The 22,045-nt window shown below is 42.1% G+C and overlaps 1 protein-coding gene across 9 annotated transcripts in view; it reads left to right on the top strand.

Annotated features, from left to right (window-relative positions):
• rbfox3a (RNA binding fox-1 homolog 3a) overlaps positions 1-22,045 on the top strand; it is a 486,434-nt gene that overhangs the window by 317,938 nt on the left and 146,451 nt on the right. The window contains exon 1 of one of the 9 annotated variants that reach the window (XM_053866325.1): positions 3,642-4,858. The exons of the other annotated variants lie outside the window; for them this stretch is intronic. Coding sequence (XP_053722300.1) covers positions 4,841-4,858 — 18 coding nt within the window. The 5' untranslated portion in view covers positions 3,642-4,840. Of the gene's footprint in view, positions 1-3,641; positions 4,859-22,045 lie in introns of those variants that run through there. 9 annotated transcript variants of the gene reach the window in all.

Here is a 22,045-nt window from a genome sequence, read left to right as displayed (position 1 = left end):
AACCTCCTTTGAATCAATAATTTACATTCACAGTTTCGGTCCATATAGTCCGGCATTGTAAAATATATGTACCGGTTCGGTTCATTTACAATAATTATTCCGGTGTTTTAAAATTAACGTGCTAATCTCTTATTGATGATCGGATGATCCAAAAACTCTCAGAAAATTGCGAAAAAAAGGCGCTTACCATAGTGAATGGATTTGATGCAACTTTAATGTGGGATGTATTCCCCGTGCAGATGTTAAAATAAGCCCATCTGCATTTACAGTGCAGCAGTTAAAGAGCTAATGTGCATAAATCAGAGCTCGGAATATCCTTGTAGCAGCACTGCTACTGTAACTCGTCCTGCTGCACACTGATTTCACTCTACGCGAATCTCTTCCGTACCTTTGAAACAATCTGAATTATTGTTATCCAGTATGGAGGTTTTACTCATCGCAGGAAACCATGGAAACATTAACCATAACATCAAACTCACTGTTCTGTGTGTTTAAAGAGGAACTCCAGTACAGTTGAAGTAGGCCACTAACAATAGTGCTGTACAATTCTCCAAATGCCGGCCAATTGTCGACAAATCGTGCTATATATAAATCCACATATAGAGGATCCAGAGGATCAGTCGCCACATCAACATGCACTGGCGAATGATCATGGACATCATTTGTACCTTGTCTTGTACCTGTCGAGTGACGGGTGCATGAGGTATCATGAAACGGTATTGTTGGGTTGATGAAACAGAGTCCTAATTTTCAGAGGCCACTAGATCGCACTCTTGATTCAGAAATGATATGAGGCGTCATTGAATTTATTGTTCAAGTCATTTTACAGCAGACAGTGCCACCTGGTGGCCTCTGAAAATCAGGACACTGTTTCATGAAACCTCAGCAACCCACATACATAGTCCCTCCAGCTGGCAAACTTGTGAAAACAAATTTAAACTTTATAATATATGATCATCATCTCCAGCGTTATTATATAAAGTCTAGAATATTTCACATGATTACTAACTTTTTCACTCTCAATTATCATCCACGACTCTTGAAAGTTGACTTCTATTATTTCACCTTGTCCTCCGTGAATTTGTTTTTCTATATTTCCCAAATGTTTGGCTTACACTTTATAAGGGGACATATTCTGGTCTATTCAGCCCATAGTTTATCGACTGCAAAGAATCCCATGACTGAAATGTATCTCTGTACTTTGGTCTCCTCATCAAACACCCTTTACCAAAACTAAGGATTTTATGTACGCAGTTCAAACAAATGGACAACATTCTGAAAGGACCGGTACTTTCACAGCAAACTTTTTTTTTTAAATTCATGTTTCTTTTCTTTGCATGATTTCACATAATCTGGTTTAGATCAGAACATATTTTTCAGATCCCTAAGAGAGACTGCAGCAATAATACATCAACTAAAACGTCTCTAAGGTAGGAAGACAGTGATGTTGGCGTCTAAATATAAAATAATAACCAATATAACAAGATGTTGAGTGAGCTCTTTTGATGAGTGAAGAGGAGAGAAAGTGTTGGTGGAGCTGGTGGAAAAGAAAGACCCCCAATGAGGTGGATGACTCGAGACATGAAGAGGACGGGTGAGCAGAGATGATGAGCAAGAGAGGTGAAGAGGGAGGCTGGCATGGATTATAATAAAACATTGTTCTGCTCGATAAATCCATTGCCAAATTTCATAAAAAAAAGGCTTGTCTTCTTATTAGATGTGTGGAAAAATACAGCTTTTGAAATACACTGCAATATAAAGTGTGATAAAATACTGATATATTTAATCTCAAAATTTAACTATATTTTTTTATTAATATTATAACCTCAAACTTTTGAGTGTTGCCTCAGGGTTCTGTTCTGTTCTACTGTTGTCTGAACTGAAAAAGCCTTGATACAGTCCAGAGAGTAGATCCTGTGTCATTTAGTGGTAAAATACAGCTTTAAATATTGTTTAACAAATGTTGGAGGAGAGAGCTGATTGATGGTAAAATCGGTAACATCGACAAATTTTGTGTGGACCCTTTGGCAAGATCTGAAACACAGGGTTGCTCTGTCCTATCTCACCGATGAGACAGTATATTGTCATTATTCATGTATTTATTTTCATTTTATTTTGAGTTTTCTTTGCTCCAAGGTTTCTTATCATTGATCTAAGCTAGAAACAAATCTTGTATATTATTTTAATTCGATTTTTTTAATGTTTACAGAAATCCCAAGTTCATCGATAAAAGTGTATTGCTTTTTAAATGATTAATCATTTTCAGTTATTACTTGTCTAAGTGCTCAACTTAACTTTTATTATCCCTGACAGGTATAGAATTAAGTTTTTTTAAACTGGTTTTCACAGGCAATTTCACATCTCATCCTTCACTGTCCAAGTCTCAGATTTGACAATTGAAAAAATAAATAAATAAAATAAATACTTAAATAAATATAAAAGAAAAATCCATTAAAACCTAAAAGACAATTTGTAATAAAGTGATAATAAAGGAATCATAGTACTTTGTTTTTCTCCTGTGAATTTAAATTCAAATACACACACAGAACAGATACACAGAACTATGAAACAGTTATTCTTATTAATTTTCTATGTTTCATGTGGCTGAACTAATACTTTTACAATAGACTCATGATTCTTGTTTTTATGAATCTAAAATTGACATCATTTTTAATCACAATGCACAAGTATAAGAAGCGTTTCTTGATATGCAGCGTTCCACTGGGTTCCAACATTATTTTAATAACACTTGAAATCAGTGAAGCAATTTGAGCTAATGCTAAGCTAACAGGGAACAATCATTGAAAGCCTTTAATGTGACAACAGCTCTTTTGTCAATAACATGCCACGAAAATGACATACTGGGTAGTGGTGACGAATTTGGAGTTATGAGTAGATAATACTTGCCTAAAGATGAGATGCCTTTTGTTAGCGTTTCTCTATACTGTTTATAATTTGAAGTGGGCATGAAGGATATATGATATATATTTCATCTCTGGGGAGTGTTTTTTTATTCATTTATTTGTTTATTTATTTATTGTCTCAATGCACTTTTGCCTCATGATCAATTATAAATAGGAAAGGCCTTTTTACATACTTTTTTTCTTCTCATCTAGCCGCTCCAGATTATATGGATTTTGTAGTGGATTGAGCCAACATTCCGAGAGCCTAATGAGTCCTGCAGGAAAATGTTCCGGGTTTCAGCGTAATGGTCTTTGCATTGCCTCCTTGCCGTGGTGTTTGTAGCGCTGTCCCTTAATCTCACTTCTCCCAGGGTTCCCATCATGCCTGATTTCCCAGTGCCCCATAGTTCCCCTCACCTTCCCAGTGTTTTCAGTACAGTGCAGCATTTTAGCGAGTAGCCGTGTGAACATAGCGGCTTGCCTCACTCGTGAATGTATTGACTGTATTGGTGGTTGCTGGGGTGGGGAGGCGGGGAGGTTGAGGGGCAAATGTGCTGAGGCAGGCTACAACGTTCAATCCACACCACACACCCCCCGCCCGCCTCCTCCCTTCCCTCTCCGTCTGCCTCACCCAGCCAACGTTGCAAACACACCCATCAAATGCACAGGCGCACATAAGAGGAGATGCATGCAGTGATGTAGATGCTGATGTGTACGTTTGTGTGTGTGTGCGCGCGAGAGAGAGAGAGAGATAAACGAGCCATTTGCTAATAAATACTACAGACTAATGTGCAACACAGCTCTGAAACCTGGATCTCTGTAGACCAGCGCATGCAGCACCGCACACACACACAAACACACACAAAAGCTTACCGGATCCACTGAAACAAGGGGGGAAATAAGAAAGAAATAAACAAGAAATTTGCTTCCTGTACTTCTCTGCACAACAATATACTATGCTGCTATCACTGCTTTGTTGCCTCATGTGCTGAACCGACAACCCTCCCTCCTCCCCGTGGTTCCTGGTGCAACTCAAAGAATCCGGCTGACACTCTTTAAGCAACATCAGGACCACTTTCTTTCCTGTCACTCGCCTTCCCTTATTCTGGCTCCTGCATGGGAATCCCACAACTTCTGCGCAGCTTGCCACCATCGCCTGCTTCCCGGCGCGTAACTGCAACACCAGCATCCCTTCACCAACTCATCTCCTTCTCAGCGTTCCCTCCCTCTCTCCCCTCTCTCCTTCACTCGCTCCTTTTTTTCTTGACTTTTCCTCCTCTCCGCCACTTCCCCTCTGCACTTGTCTCTCCCCACTTGAAAGCGTCCGTGCTACTGTACCGTGTGGTGAACTTCAGCTTCTTTTTTTTTTACCTCCTTCCAACCCCCTTTTCCTCCTCGCCCGGGAATGCTGAAGAAGAAAGTCCGGCTTGCGCTCTCCTTTCTCCAACACCGCAGCTGAACCCAGAGCTAAACTCACAAGGCGAAGCAGCAGACAGGCTTTAAGAGTGAACGGAGCAAAGGAGAACGCGTGAGGGGAGGAAGCAAGTTTCAGGTCTGCAAGTTAGAGAAGGAAGGATAAAGAAAGTGAAGGAAGAGTACGCTTTATAGCACTTTTTCACTCTTTCCTGTAGCTTCAGGGGAGCTCGGCGACATTGTTGGCACCGAGTGTGAACTTTACAACAGACAGCAGGATTGGAGGAGCAAGTGTCTTCAAGGACAGAGCAACTTCTCAGACGGACTTAAAACTCTTCAAATTGCGGTGCAGAACTTTTTGTTTTTCCAAAGAGAAGAGAAAAAGTGAGACCACGAGCCGAAGAGGATCGAAGAAGACCAGGATTCTCAGGACAGTGAGAAGAATTGGCAGAGCCCTGGCCTCGCCAGTGTCCTTGCATACCCCCGTCTTCGACCCCTTGGTCTCCCATCCCCTCTCAGCCGAGATGATGATGTATTTTTGGGTGAGTAGCGAAGGCCTCATGCAGCTCTACCATTGTCTCTGTGAAAGGTTGAGTAGCTGACAGTCCTGACTGATCTTTTATTCAATCTGAAGTTGCTGTTGAATCATCACTGGCTAAGGACTTTATTTCATGTACATTAAATTTAAAGGATCTTGAATTAAAGGAACTGTGATGCGCTGCGTGTGGGGAAGGGTACATTATTGATGGCTTCATTTAGAGCTGATGGCTGGAGGATTTCTGGAAAGATTGTGTCCAGGTTTTATTTTTCTGTCTCCCTAGCAGTTTGAAGTAAAGTCAGCAGAAATGAGGTCTGAGATACAGTTTCAGACTCAAGTGATGTCATCGTTACGGTTATTCGCATGCAGGCCCTTTGCAAGCCAGTGGAGGTGCAGTGCAAAAAGTGACTTTGTGCTTCACAGAATTACGAAGGAAAATTTAGAGGTTGGCCTTTTGTTGTTTTCACAGAGTTGAAATGTTTGAATACTTCTGGATCAAGAGGTGGAGATGCATGGCAGCCAACAATGTTATGTTTACAACAATGTTTACTTCAATTTCCAGTTTGAATATGTGTATATTTTAATTCAACTTTTTTTCATATATTTTAAACATATATTTCATTTTATTTTTTATTTCATTACTTACCTTTGCATTGCAACATTAAAAGACGTAGCCACAGGGCTGTCAAATATTTAATTGTTTTCGTTATTTAATCAGAAAAGTTGGAATATAGTCCAAATACACAAATGATATATATATTTTTTTTTTCTTATTGATTTTCTTTCTCTAGAACAATGAAAAAAAAGGTTGGGTTTTGTATCCATGTCATGGATTCTGCACAATAATTTGCAAACCTTTTTAAAACACAGAAGAAAGTGAACTGTGCCAAGCCGCTCACACCACCCATGGTGCGATTTTGACCCAACATTGTTTAGCTTTGTTTAGCCATTTTAGATTTGAAGCCTCTGTATGACAGAATTCAGTGGGACAGCTGGTGGAAGTAGCATTCACACAACCCACACAAACAAGGAGGAAATGTTAGCGAAGTTTGCTCTTGAGCTTGACAGAGAGTCTTCAGACTTATGGATTTTGAAGACATTCCACAACACCACGAAAATTATATCATGCATCCCTTTCCCCATTACCAACGTGTCATGTACATTTTATTTAGATCTGTTCATCCATTTGTGGGTTATTATACACCAGGGATCATGAGTCCTTCTTGTGTGGAGTTTGTGTGTTCTTCCCCAGCTTTTCTTGAGCGCTTCTGGGCACTCTGATTTCCTCCCACACTCAAAAAATAAATAAACAAGCATGTTGATGCCTTTTGAAAGTATGAGTCTTTGCCTGTCTATGGGTTCCCTGATGTGTCCAGGGTGTCCTCCGCCTTTCGCCCCTTAGCTTTCTGCTCAGTGAACCTGTAGTGGAAAAGTGCAAATTTGAAGCTCGACTATAGAACTGTGCCTCTCAATTTAACAGAATTTGAATATAAGAATTATAAACATTTCAGTCAGAATGTGTCATAACTTTTGTTTTAAATACATATGTCCCCCAAACCGTCCTCTGGAGGACAAAGAGGAAGAGAAGATGTATGTGTTATTGTGACACCAAACTCATTTATCACATCTCCAATCTGACCAAGGAACACCTGCATATCCTAAAGTAAAGCTGCTGAACCGGATGGCTATCAGTTTTGCAATGAGGCAACTGGAGCTTTGACAGATTAAAAACGCCAAACGCGTTTAGAATGAAGCTAATCAATAAATAATGCTACCACTTTCATTCGCTTCTATTTCCCTCATTTGTTTTTCAGGCGTTTTGAGGGCGGGAGTTTAAATTGGATAATGGGGTATTAGATAAATCAGACTGGGGAAGGATTATGCAAAATGATTTGCCCACTTATTGATTGTAACGCTTCTTAATGCTGCTATTTTGGAAAGACGCCTTTAAATCACCCTCCAGTGGCACGTCCGAGTGTCAGAAGTTGCATGGCTGGTGCGCACACAGCCACTGCCACACAAGCTTCGCCTGTTCTTGAATAAATTCCGTAGTCATCATAGACGCTGATACACACATCATTTTGCTGCACACATCCGTCATTCATCTGGCCCCGGGCATGCTTGCGCTATATCCCATTATCAGGGTTAAACATCGTGAGGATTAGCAGCTCCATCACACGGCGCGAGCATATGTGCGAGCACGAGTGTGGGTTTCCGCAGTGTGTGTCCTGGGAGTTGAGCCTAGACAGGATATTCAGCTCAAAGAGTGTAAAGGAGGATTTTCATTGATGCGCAATGAAAACAGTGATAAGGCATGTTCTGACCTTCGCATGAAAAAGCCCACCGAAATGAAGGCCTACCACGGGGCGTGTGTGTTTTTTCTCTCCCCCAGTCTGGAGTGAAGGGATGCCCACGGAGTCAAGTGTGCGTTTCCAAGCTATCAGTGTTCACGGTTTGATTGCTGAAGTGGGCTCGCGTGTATTATTTAACAGCAAACCTTAAGGCTTCAGCTTATTGATTCAACACTGGCTTTGCATTGTGATGCAGTGCAACTCAGTGCTCGGGGTCGCTTTCAGGCTCTTTTTCCAGAAATTAAAACACTCAACATTATGAGAAGCAACTCTCGCTGGAAATGTTCGACTCCCCCTCAGGCTCAGTTTATTTCTTGTGGAAAATCCTGCTTCAGTCTAATTGGAGGCAAGTACTCATCAGAGGGTGAGGCCACTGAAACAATGTTCAGACGCCGCTGCTCGACAACACGCCCAGTTCTGTTCACTGGTCGTCTCCATCCTTTGCTGTGGGAGGGGGGGAGGGGCGGGTACTTTTTAGAAAACTATGATCATCTTCAGTTTTAAAATTGAATGACCAGTCTCTGCGCGTGCTTGTCAAACATGGTAACAGCAGTAAAGTAGTACACTAGTAGGAACAAGGCGCAGAAAGCGGACTTGTTGACGTGGAATCGCACTTTGAAACTAGCGTGCTTCTGGTTCCATCATCCTTGATTCCAATGAACATCCTGGACTTGTTATTGGTCCAGTCATCTGTAGCCTTTTAGTTTGGCACCGCAGATTGTGTGGGTTTAGATGTGGATTTATTAATAATAATAATAATAATAATAGTAATTTCTATTTGGACATGAGAAGTGTGCTGTCTGTCTTTTCATGGATGCAGTGTCGCGTCATGATAGCATTTATATATATATATATATATATATATATATATATATATATATATATATATATATATATATATATATATATATATATATATATATATATATATATATATATATATATATATATATACACACATATATATATATATATTTTTTTTTGTGGTAGTTGTATTGAAATATCTGCCCCTAAAATTATGGAGCAAAAGTACTGACTAGTGTGCACGTTTGTTCATTGCGTTGGATTGTGCAGTGGGTTTCTGTATGGAGACGGACCCCATACAGTTTGGGTGTTCACTCTTTCACAACACAGTAGCCAAAAAAGTGAACAGCAAACATTCTCACCTTCTGGTGACACCTGCTGGTTACAGCCACTGGATTACTGTTGTAAGTTTTCTGCGTCTGTGCATCTTGTGTCTTCTTGACATTCTCTCATCATGGCATTTCCACCTCACTACGACCTAGAGATTTGATGATTTGATGGATCATATTCAGTCGGATTTGACAGAGATCGATGCTGTGAAAGGGGAGACCGTCTTATGTTTACCATTTGGAACCAGAATTCTGCATCTACAGTAGCATTCATGTCGATCGATCTACAGACATCAAACATCAAGCAACATTACCTATTGAAAATGTTGGAAACAGTTATCGTTCATTGAGTAGCAGCTCATTCATGTTACATTTTCAACTCTCTACATCAAACCCCCTTGTTGCTTCCGTCATTGATAAACCATCATGCAGATGGTGTGTCTTCTCAAACTAGAAAAGGGAGCCTTGTTTTGGCGGATTCTTTGGCAACTGACTCTCACTCAAGACGTAGAACTGTGTATTGACAATCAAAACAGGAAAAAGAAAGTTGGGGTAAGGCACTCTTTCAGATCCTTTCCTGACACTTGGTCTGGTACTTTGTGTAAGCATGTGCTTCATTTTTGGTGCCAACTCTAAGCGCCCCCAACGCTCCTTGATTTGTTTTCTGCCTCAAAAAATCCTGCAGGAGGAGTAACATTAGGTGCTGAAGTCCGCTCGACGGTGGTCAGTTTGTTACGCTTCAGGAGTGAGAATGTGATGCCTTTGGAAGTGACCATCTGACAGCAGCTTGGAGTAAACTGACTCACCGAGGCTGTTGACACCTTGCTGATATTTGAGCTTGTTTTCTTCTTGTAAACATTCTCTCTGTTGTCGCATTGCCTTGGAGTTCGCACTGTGATTTGAGCAATTGCTGGAGAACCCAAACCGTTCGTCAGCACGTGAAGCACTTTACGAATCCGAATTCATTTCGCCGCTGATGCTGTTTGAGCGAAATCATTTTTTTCCCCACAGAATGCACATAGACATCGGAAGTGACCTGCTCCCCCATCTCCTCCGTGACCGTAAATCTTATGTAAGATCCGCCATCGTATTTATTTCCATTTATTCTGCAGCAGTCATTTGCTGCTGTAACAGTCAGATGGGTTGGGAGGGGATCTTACATGTCAAAGTTATTTTTTTTCACGACTGAAAAAAAGAGATGTATATGGGAAGCTATAACCAGAGGAGACAAATATGGAAGTAAATAAGCGTGGACAGCAAGAGGTGACATAACAACCTCTTGACCCGAGTCGATCTTTGCCCTCCACTGCATTCTCTTCATCATTCTGTCTCTTTCACACTCCTTCTTTATCTTGTTTCCCTGGCGTTGTCTCCCCTTCCCCGCTGCCCTCCCTCCGCGCTCTCGCTTGGTCCGGTGCGCTGTACAGTAGTTAATGAAGGGGAGTCTGTAGCTTGTGGCTGTCTGCAGATATGAAGCAAGCAGGGGGCTTTGATACCGAGGCGGCGAGCTAGTGCGCTTGACATTAGCGATTCCTCTTCATCACCAGTGCTCACCAGCTCGCTCCCTTTCTTGTTCTCCCTGAGACGCAAATGCTCTATAAATAAACACCAGCACATATTGGAGAATTTCGTACAAAACTCAATCAGGCTCGCTCGCGCACACGCACCTTCATACCTGCGCGCGGTCGATTTAATAAGGTGTTGGGGAAAACGAAATGAAACTCAGTTTCAGCAATGAAGCTGAAAGTGCATCAGGTGTATTTATACAGTTGTTGTGCTGCAGCTTTGCTGCACACACACATCCACACACACAGAGGCTGCTGTGATCTCCTTGATGTCTGCTGTTCTGACAACAGTAGACTTGAAACACAGTCATCCATCCCTTTAGAGACTCTCCATGAGAACAAAGACCTCCGGTTTTGAGGGATGTGAGGATGATAATAGGCGGTGGAAGACTTGCAGTAGCCGGAACTAATGAACAGGTAGAAAAGAAACGGAAGGAGAGAGAAGGGGGGGGAGGAGCGGAGGAAAGAAGGAGGGCGTGTCGGGAGCCAGGATCCGAGCAGATACACAGGAAGGCACAGAAGGAAAAGGTGATGACCCATGTGTTTCCCTTCCCCTTGTTTTTTGGCCGCAGGGTCGTTAGTGTTAAATATTAATGCTTACATGCGGGATGGTCACTCACGGGGAGGAGGAGAGATGAGCAACAGCGAGGAGGAGATGCGCCGCTCTCTCCTCGGTGCGTCTATAAGCTAATAAATAATTGAGTGTGCTGAGCGAGGGACTGCGTGGATTAGAGGAGGAGAGAGAGGCAGGCCTGTTGGAGCGCTAGACGGTGAAATGACGAGCCTCTCAAGAATAGAGATTACATCCTTTCAGCTGCTCGTCTCCTGTTTTTTTTTTTTTTTTTTGGGAGGGGAGGGTGAGATGATTTTGATCCTCTGCCGTCGCTTCACCAGCAGACGCCCTGATCTCGCTGTGTTCAGGGTGTTTGCATCTTGCCGGACGCTCCAGCAGCCTCCAACCTCTCCTGCTTCTGACAGAGGAGTGAGATGTCTGAGTGTATTTCAGCAGAGCTCCAGTTAAAGGGGAACCCTGAAGATAAAAGTACATACAAGTGGCGTGCACCAGTCATGTCTTCTGTGCTATGCCAATAGTACTTTAGGGTCGGTGGGTGTGTGTTGCAGGTTTGTCATGTGACCTGCTCTGATTAGATTCAAGCACAAGCCGGAAAACTTGGCTTGATAAAGAAAAAAAAAAAGACATTTAACCAGTCAATGTTTACTGTGACTATGCTTTTTCATTGATCCCTGATACAAGTATTTAACACAAACAATTGAGAAGATTCAGGGCTCGAATCCAGCTCTGGAACTTTCTGGGTGGAGTTTGTTCTCACTGCGCCTGCGTGGGTTCACTCCGGGTTCTCCGGTTTCCTCCCACAGACATGCTCTCTAGGTTAATTCGACAGTCTAAAATTGCCCGCAGGTGTGCGTCTGTGAAATGTGTGTGTGGGACTGGCGACCTGTCCAGGGTGTGTTCCTGCCTGTCGACCAATGAGACACTCACCACAACCCTGAACAAGTAAGCGTTGGTCAGCTCAAGATGTATGTTTGTACTATGTACCTTTTTTTTTTACAAATAATAATTATAGTTGTTCCTATAATTCCTGATAAATCATGAAATAATAATCATTTATTGTAGCATGAATACTAATTCAACACATTAACCATCATATTAAATGCACTACTAACCATTTCTTCATTCTTTATAACATCACATTATTTATCGTCGTGTTGGATTATTTTGTTGCTTGTCAATGTCAACACTGAATACAAAAAACAAATGGTGAGAAACTTTTAATGAATAGACATCTGGAAATGAATGAATTAATGTTACTTCTTTTAGAGAGCTTCATATCAAAAAAGAGAAACATATCAAATAGCAATACAAATAATTTTAGCCTGAAATAAAGTAAACAATAAAATAAAAAATCACAGAGACACATTGTTATTTCCACCCTCTATTATTACATTACATTTTATAGTATGATTTTATAGTATGATTCCTTTTTAGCATTTACAATGTCATTGATATAAAAAATTGTTCTGGAAAACACACAAGGCAGTAGAAACTGAGTAAGAAAGGGTGCTTGCCACATCGTGGAATGGATGGCGGGGGCAGAGAGTACAGTGGTACAGGGGCGGCGTGAGGCACGGGGGACTGTTAGTAAGCTCTTGTCACTGAAGTACCTTGGATGTCAGTTGCTATATAACCCTTTATGTGGCTCTCCTCCTTACTGCGGACACCGCCAGGAAGTCAACATGACTGAAAAGCACAGCCGTTTGAGGGGCTTTTGTTTTATGTAAAAGGAAAGGAGCGCCATCCCATGGCTTACCTAACTCCAACTTGATCTTTCTTTTACGATGCCTGCTGCTCACAACAGCAGGATATGCCGCAGAAGGCAGAACATGTGCTTCAACCGAAAGCCTAATGCATCAACATGCAACACTGACGGCTGCCTTCGGCATCATATAGGGCACAATAGTCCACTTCAGTGTAGATGTCAATATATTATGCCATGGGGCAGGACCAACCTGCACCACTGTTGGTTGCAGGTTGGTTGGTTGAGTGTTGGTTCTATGTTCGTTGTTGATATGTCCTCCACTCTTAAACTTTGGCAACAACTACAACAGTAGCAGCCGAACAAGACAGAGGCCGAACAAATCCTCAATCTCCTACAATTGCAAGGTGATGGGTTTGATTTCGATCAATTTGGTGGGGAAAAATGCCAAGGAACTGGAATGTGAGTGGTTTTTTGGATCAATTATTAAGATGTGAACCGAAATTCCCTGGGCAGTGGATATGTTTAATTTATTTATGAAGATGTGGAAGTATTAGCGTGTGTATGCCGCATTCTCCCTGACACTGATGCCTGACATCACGCACCAACACACATCATTTAGCTGCTGTGACAGTCCACATGGAGTATCTGACTCCGACTGCCTCCAATGGTGCTCACTCATCCAAGAAATCCCCCAAAGTGTTAATTGGTTAAAGGTGTGCGCGTCCACTCGCTTGTGCTTTAACTCTTCGCCGCGCCGTGATTCAGTTGAGGCTGCCATTGAGCATTGATGAATGAATCTTTGGTAAACAGCTGCTGCTTTCACTTGACTAATCCGGGGCTGCTCCTCGTGGCCAGATGTGTGAAAAATGTTTACATGTGCATATTCCATTATGTACACATAAAGTGGCATTTTGCTCATTAATCACAGCATATGGTGTTGAGAGAACATGTGGCACGGCAGAGATTAAGCAGGATTTGTGCTGTTGTGCAGTTGTACGTTTATGTGATCAGATCCTGTAACTGACTTGAAGAAATGGGACGATCAAATGGGGCAATAGAATCATAGATGATTCAAGAACAGTTTCCTTTTGTGCCTTTTTCAGAAGAGCCGCACTTCAACACATTTTGCTTGTGGTCACCAAAGTGTGAATCATGAAATACATCAGTGTTACACATCAAGAAAGTCATTAAGTGACAGCTGAGTGCTTTTCATGTGTCTGTCTGAAGCTAATGGAGGATTAATGAAGCGCCATGGAAATCAATACCAATATGTGTCCAAAAAGGTCAGGTTCTAGGGGCAGCAGTCGAGCATGGAGCCCCAGACTCCCCACACGTAAGAAACCACCCTCATACCAACATAAACCTCTCCTCCAAATCCACACACTTCTCCAACACCCCAAATCCTGGTTAACTTTTTGTTAACCTTTAAAATGTCACGTAGGGATGCACCGACTAGTCAGTCGCCAAATATATCCGGCCGAATAGTGCAAAAAAAAAAAACAGCTGACAAAACTCTGGCATCCCACTCCACCATTCTCAGAGGCGCAGTTTTAGGAATCTGGCAACACAATCCCTCACTTCATCGTGAGTGAGGGATATAGTTCCCTGCCCGGTCGGCTGGTGACCGAACAGGAGCGGTTTAAAACAAGTCGAAATGATTTTGACTTTCCAACCCATGCCTCATAGATTTCCTCTTTACTTGATCATTTCTTTGTTGTCCAAGGTGTCAAGTATCACGCGTGCACGCTTCGGTGCTTCAGTCATCCAGAGTTTGTATACAGTGTTGAACTTTTGCTGGAAAGCAAGAATAGAAGAATGGAATTGCAGTTTGCAGTGAATGTTCAACACAACTATCAAGAGCCTTCTGTTTGTCATCCAATCATTTACCGTCTTTGAAAAACTGTTTTTCTTGAACTCAAAATAATCCAAAATCATCCAAAGTCCAAACTAAATAATCACACATATATTAAGAATATTGTCTCTAAAGCCAACACTCCCAAAATAAATTGCATCATCTGCAAAGTATTTTAGTGTACCACAATCACATTATGGTTTTTTTCCTCTTTTTTTATTGCCAATTAGAACCAATAAAAGATACCGTTCGATAATTGAACAGTGGTTAAATGTGTTCCCCTTCCTCCCACAAAGAACCTCCTGCTACCTTGACATCTTCCTCCCCTAATGTGCGGCTAATCCACTTGAAGCAAATGTATTCAGGTTTAAATGCTGGGAAATATTTAATAATATCTCAACTGCTATTGTACAGGTCCCAGAGGGGGTGTCAGCAGCTATCTATGGGTCCGTGTAATCCCTGCAGGCCCGGCATATCACTCTCAGAGGTTTCCTGGAGATGTCCAGGCTCTCTGCCGCTTATTCCTTCGTTCACTGTGTGCTGTAATCTCCACACTGATAAGGAGATTAAACGGTGAGCAGGCGAGGGGATTTCTAGGATTTCTCCAGTGAGTACAAAGGGATATGAGAGGGGAGGGGAAGGGTACGACTCAGAGAAGGAGAGAGGTCTGTGATGGAGGGAAAGAGAGCAGAAGAGTGAAGGAGGTTGGTGTTATCACCTGAAGTCATCATTAGAAGTGTTTACAGAAGGACCAACCGGGAAAGGTCAGCGTTCCGACGTTCTCTTATCGCAGCCCGATTCTTGGGGGAGTTGGTGAATGTTACCTGGGCTGTGACTCTTTAGCTCTTTAGCTGCGTCATGTGCTGACAGACAGCACGTCTGAGTGGTCCACACAAAGCTAAGACAAACAATCAAACTTCAGAGGACATTCTATGACTGGATTTAAATTCATCATTTGTCGTAACTCACAAATAAATGCGCAACAATACCCCCAGGTTTTGGTCTCTGTTCCGTTCAGCTTCCAAAATCTTGAAATGTGAGTCCAGCAGAGCTCTATTGTTCCCTCAAAGACAAGCTGAAGAAAGGGTGTCCTTCTAGTATATGTTGTCTGTCGGCAAATGTGAGTGAAAGTGGATCATTTATTTTAATTTTAAGTTGATGTTTTGATTTTCAGTCAATACATAGATAAATCCATTCTCGCTTCCATGGGGCAATATATTAACATGTAGACTGAACCCCAACCTCCTCTTTTTATTCCGTCTTTTTTTCACATGACGCTCTTCCCACGGCGTCAGGATATGCCGAGGAAGGCGGCACATGTCTTTCAGATGAAAGCTTAATGCATCAACATGCAACAATGTAGGCTGCCACCATAGAACACAAAAGTCCACTTTCCTCATGTCTGCCATGGGAGTGAGCATGGTTAGAATTCAGGATTCAGAAATGTTGCCAGTGGAAATTGCGCCATTGATTGCCATCAGCTGCGATGCCGTGACACAACAGGTGACACGTATAGATCGAGACGCTTAGGACTGGATTGCCGAGACCTAGTTTACACACTTATAAATTCCACGTTTGGTGGAGAAAACAAACAAAAACCAATCCACCAGAAGAGTCAAGATTTATTATAGTTGGCCATGGGAGAAAGATGTGGTCTAAATGGACCATCAGTAGTGTGTATGACCACTGTTCACTCTGCCACGACAAACTATCAGAGCAGTTCTGTGATGGTATCAGATCCCTCCCAAAACCGCAATGTATCTGTGTGCACTACTCAGTCATGACAACATAATGTGTATTGTCGACGAGCAACCACAGACAACAATTTCCCAGTCGTTTATGGCAGTGTCTATCTATCTGGATGAGTCAAATACAAGTGTATGGAATAAATGTGGGGGTATTGCTCAATGGCAATTTACAGTACGATCCCACAAACAATGTCTAGACCTTGGCGAGGGTCCGTAACATGACTGCCCTGGGTGTTGACGGTCGCTTGTTGTTCATGTTTAATGGTGCCTGTTTGCAAGATGATGGAATGATGAAACCCAAATCGTCTGGCAATAGACCTGCTTGATGAACATGCCCATAAGTCCTTGCTTTGGTGACAGTCTTGAAAGAGTTCCTGAACCCCTTCATTCACATCCGTAATATGAAATGAATAGAACCAATCCAAACCTGTCATCCTGGTCCAAATGCTGAACCGGTTTGACCCAGTATGAGCACACAGTCTTTACTTCTGTGAGGTACTACCGGACTTTAAAAAGACCAGCTGCTGTGGATGTGATATAAATGAAGAGGACGTTTCACTTTAAATGCGATATGAAGTCATCACCAGCAGCACCATTAGCTGCATCTCACTGTATCTCTCTTTCTCTTTCTTCTGGTCTCTGTTTGTCTACCTCACATACACACCGGGTTTTAAAGACAAGAGCTGGAGGCTTTGAGGTAATAATGTTAGCTATCAATCAATACTCTGCCTCCACCTCTCACCCCCCTCTGCTGGCTCTCCAGGAGGCAGCACAAGGTCAGCCCTGGGGTCCACACCCTGATACTTGGCCTGATGAAGTGAGTGGGTTTCAAGAGCGGGATCAGTGGGTGAGCAGGAGCATGAAATGAACAGTTTTAAAAAGGTTAAGCAAGTGACAGTTTGTGTTTGTGTGTTGCTTACTTTTGTGAAGCATCTGGAATCTAATAAAATCAGGACACCTCGCTGAAAGCTAGGTTGTGAGTCACTGCAATGCAGCTTTCAAATCCATCCACGATGTCTGAAGCCCTCAGTTATCAGTGCAAGGTTACAACAAAAATATGTGGTAAACATACAGTAGGGACAAACAAGGGTTTGTGTGAAACATACATACACACCTGGCTTTTGCTGAGGTTTGAATGCGGTAATGCATTATAGTACTGTTGGGGGAAAAAAACAAAAAGAAAACATGAAACTTTAGATACCTGCATATTTTTTTTAAATTATTTTTTATTTTTTATTTTTTATTTTTTGCGGTTGACCAAGTTAAAGACAACATTTTAGCCTGTTGATTGAAAGGGTCTAAATACAGATATTCTACATCGTGTGTAAATATGGTACTGCAAATGACTGCACAAACAAAGGGTTAAATAAATAATGGAGAGACAAATAAACAGCCCACTAAAGCGTAAATATTGCGACTGCGTGAGGACGCTAGCCTACTCCATTCCACTTGACTCGTGGATTGCTCTGGTAAACAGTCCTTATAACTCTTTCTGGTTGCTGCTCAACTTTTGAAAAGGCTTCAGCTGGGTCAGAAGTGCATTCAAGAGACTCAGGCCCCGTTTAGACATAGTTGGCTATTTTTAGAAACAATGAAATTTCCCTTTGTTTGCACCCTTTCTTAATGCACAAACAGAGAATTCACTTCTGAAAAATGCTTTTGAAAACCCCCTGGCAGAGTAGAGATCTTGAAAGCACTGTGGTTGCATGTTGGCATGTAAACAGAGGAAAATGGAGGAATGCCAGCGGTATGTAACAGAACTTACTCACGTCAAAAGTGTGACCAATATGGTGTGGGTGCAGAATTGATGTCGGTACAAGCCTTCTTTGCGTGTTTGCATTTGCAAATACAGATGCTCAAGTTTAAGGAGGCACAGAGACTCTATTGCACTGTTGCGATTCTCAAGATTCTGGTTGGATAACGTGGTCCTCTGCTTTTCGTTACACTGCCACCTACAGTTTTATGATGTTCTGACAACGTCCACACACTGGTTAGCATGAACGCAATGTTTTCTTTAAACATATATACATGCACAGAATTATTTTTCCATCATCACTCCTGTCTCTTTCACTTTGGTCTATGGCAGTTTGGTCAGGCCTTTTTTAATAAAATCAGGTTGGTTTTCAGTGTGAGTGGGGAGCTTTAACCCTTACTAGGAAGACGTATCCTGGAAGGAAACTGTTAAATCTCCTTCAGTGGGGTCCGGAATCATTGTAAAAGCCTCTGAATTTTACCGCAGACAGTGCCATCTCGTGGCCTCTGCAAATCTGGTCACTGTTTCGGAGTGTTGTACCTCACCGGTGGTGAGGCCCTTGAATGATATCAAAGAAAGAACTCAACAAAACTGAACAAAAGCCAGAATCTTACTTTTACCGATAATTTTCGACCAGTCTTGAATAGAAATCTCGAGTCCACCCAGTCTGAGACCAAGAGAAGACAGTAAAAATGCATTTAGGACTGAGACGAAAGCCCAAAGAAGTGGTGACCAAGACCAATCTTAAGTACTACAATACTACTGAAACTCTATCATCCATTCAATACTGTGTCATGACCATCATCTACTCATCATTGCCGCAAGGTGATATATATCGTAAGGGAAATTTGCGGCACTTTTGTTTGGCTATTACTTTGTTTTACATGCGACATTTACATTAGTAATCCAATTTGGGGATTGTGGATGAGGTTTTGCTAAAAATAAAATAGGATCCTCTTGTCCCAGAGGTGCGCCACAGAGCTGCAGCCGTCAGTGGGAAGGTCTTTCTTCAGTGTCAGTTTGTGTTTCACGCACTTCCCTCCAGCTGCTGTGCCTCCTCATCTAGTTATTCCACCTTAATTCCGTGTATTGTGCAGAAGACATGCCAGGAGAGCATCACGTTACAAGGACGGCTGGTGTTTGGTTGTTCTGCTTCTCAATATTAAATTAAAGCGCCTCTGGTTGGAGTATTTTTACCTCTTTTTACTCCTCCATCAGTTTCCATTTCGCCACAGATGCCAATGATCCTTTCGAGACACATTGTGGTCCGTGGGGCAAATTTCCTATTTCCACACACGGACACCCACACCAAATGACCAGTACGGCTCATTAAGAACTTGTTTGGACAAACGCACGCACACACACAGGAGCCGTACAGTAAATGGAACAGCAACCCAGTGACATTAATGTTATAGGATATTGAACGTTTTTTAAAGGATTTATAGGGCAGCGCAAGAGACTGTGGCAGCGAGGGCAGGTACACACACAGAAACACACACACACACTGCGGTGTGAAAGGGCTGCATCACTGCTCATATAAATTACAAACTTTTATACCTGAACATGGCTTGTTTCCGACTCTCTTTTTTTCCACTTCTTTCTCTGCCACTTTCTTTCTTTCTCTCTCTCAATTACACCCCTCTCACCAGGTCAAGCTGGAACTTTGGATTTCATCTGCAGCCACATGACTTGGACACTGTGGGTTGAGATTAAAACTTGCAGGTTTATGTTGAGTTTTTAGCCCGATGGCCCTCTCGTGCGCTCCTGTAAACACAATTACTCACTTCTATAGTAAAGCAGGGATTTAGTCTTTTCATTTCATATACTCATTTCCCAGAACAATAAAGGAAGAGTGCATTTGCATAGCTGAGTAAGAAACCGGCGGATGCCACTGCAGCTGACAGTGGCGTGTTTGGACTTTTTAAATGAAAGTGCGATGTAAATTCATGATGGGAAATGTTTGTTTAATGGTGGTATAATGGTGCGTCAATCATTGCTTCAAAAAGAAGGAATGATGAAGCATAGTGAAGCCCTCCTTTGTCATGTCACATACTATACCAACAATTTGGGCGTTTCTTGTTCTAAGAAAGACATTTTAAGATATTGTGACCAAATAAAAGGTATTATGTTGAGGCAACACTGGAGAGGCTTTTGGTTTTCATTTCATTTTTGACATTTAATGAATTCATTTATTATTTTTGTCCTCATGTTATATTCTGCTTTTACTAAGAGGATTTGGATTATATTGAAAAATAAAATAAAATAAAAATCAGAGCTAAAATTGAGCTAAAAAAAATAACACACGGTCCATGCCTGGACTTTGCAAAACAAAATATTTGATTTGCAAATGCTCTTAAATTATTTACTGAGGAAATTGGTCTTAAATGTATAGTATCCTGCAATGTTCTATGTTTGATGCTTTTATGCTCTGGCCACACAGGCAATGCAGTTTTACCTTTAGTCTTTGTCTTTTTCCACCCTCCAGCCTCCTCCACCTTGGCCTGCCTCTCACACCAATCCTCTTAGTCTCCTCGTCGTTGTCTTCCTCATCTTTTATTTCTTACATTCTTCCGCCAACTTGTTTCCTGTCTGTCCTCGCCACATGCCCAAACTATCCAAGTCTGGCCTCTTTAACTTCATGGGCAAACTTCCATCAACTTTGGAGTCAGTTTGCTCCGTCTATGCCCATTATTCTCGCTCATTGCGTCCTTGGATTTTCAGTCCATGGCAATTTGGGTAAAATAAGGTCATATCATGTTGTTCAAGAACCTCACAGCAAGGGGTGATGATTATCCCCATATTGCCTGTTTGCCACAGGTGCCCTGGAGTTGCATGAGGACATGTGTTGAGGATGCTTCTCATGTATGATGACATCATGCTCCATTCTGTAGGCTTTCATGAAGGATAGCATCAAAACAGTGCAGTGGGCTCAGCGGCTCCTCAGCTCCTGTGAGGCAGAGAGCAGGGACACTCGACGGGACGCCAAACCATCAGAGCGAGGGAACACTTTGTTTGTCTTGAGAAATACAGGGGACTCAGATGTACCCAATCCTACGGCTTATACTTAACAGTGCAACTAACATATGGATTTTCACAGGCTAAAGATTGTCATGCTGCCAAAATATTGAGCTTCATCACATCAAACCGATGAAATCACAGGCGTTTTATTGACCTTAAAGCAGTCAAAGTGCACTGTTTTTGCCCTGACCTCCATCAACAGAGCCGATCTGCTGGAGGACCGGAGATGAGAAACAGCAGCAGACACTGGCTGTGGTGTCGCAGCTTCGGACACGCGAGCGAAAACTGCGCGTTTCTAGGTCTTTAATATAAAAAAAAGATGTGAAGAGTTTATGATTAAAGTTCAGAACATTGCCGAGTTTCTCTCGATGCTGGACCCTGTTTTCAAAACTAGTTTAGAAGGGATCCTCATGCATTTTTAAGCCGGGTGCACCACTGACTTTTCTACAGCGCAGATAGCACCACTGCACCTGCAGCTTATAAACCGTGCTCCAGGACCCAGAGACGTGCAGGTCGGATCAGAGCCGACCATTCTCACCCTGGACATGGACTATTTGTTCCTCTTCCCTCTGGCAGGAGGCTACGGTCCATCCAGACCAGAACCTCCTGTCACAGGAACAGCTTTTTCCCCTCAGCCGTCAGACTGTTGAATTCGTGAACAGCCTTGTTGTTATTTTATTTATTTAATTTTATTTTTTAAATTGTAGTTATTATTTATTTATTATTTATTTATTTTATTATTTATTTTATTCATTTATTTACTTTTTGACTGCACGTTATTCCAAAACACTTTCCTAGGCTCCCCACTGACCATGGCAATAAATTTGATTCTGATCTGATCTTCTGATCTTACGTATGAACAGGATCTATTTTCCTTCTTAAATTTAGTGGGTGGGGCTAACTGGAGCCTTTGCACTCTATAGTCAGAATTCACCGTAGTTTATTGTTTGAGTTGAACAGGATGTTACCAAAATTCTATAAACCCTCCAGATGAAACTTCACTCTACATTGAATCATTGATTATTACAAAGAAAACAGTGGACAAGCTGTTTGTTTGTTTGTTTGGTCCGGCTGTTCTTTCAGTCAGTTGGTATAAGTTGAAAGTTACTTTTAGGGAGTGAAGAGCTCCAACTTCTCGAGGACAAAAAAAACAAAGACATTACCTCTCAAATCCAAGAACAAACAGAAGGGCAGCACATTATTCTTGTCTCAGAGGGGCAGTAGTGGACAGCATCAAACTCTTCCGTGTAATAGCATCTTGCTGATTTTGTCGGATATTTGCTTTCCGGAGCATGGAGACCCTCTGGGATCGTCTGGATTTGACTGTCAGTCTCTCACACTATTTAATGGTGTGCAGGGTGCGTCTGGGTGTATGCGTGGGTTGGTTTGAGTAACATTCTCTAAAAGCCTTTTTAGCGCACTTCCGTTGGAGTCGCACAGACGCTTTCTGGGAAACAGCCAGAATTGAAGGGAGAAGTGTGATGAAGGAGAG

The sequence above is a fragment of the Synchiropus splendidus genome, chromosome 5, assembly GCF_027744825.2.
Source record: "Synchiropus splendidus isolate RoL2022-P1 chromosome 5, RoL_Sspl_1.0, whole genome shotgun sequence".
Classification (NCBI taxonomy): Eukaryota; Metazoa; Chordata; class Actinopteri; order Syngnathiformes; family Callionymidae; genus Synchiropus; species Synchiropus splendidus.
Note: the sequence above shows the minus strand (reverse complement) of the source record. Positions and strands in the feature narration are given on the sequence as shown.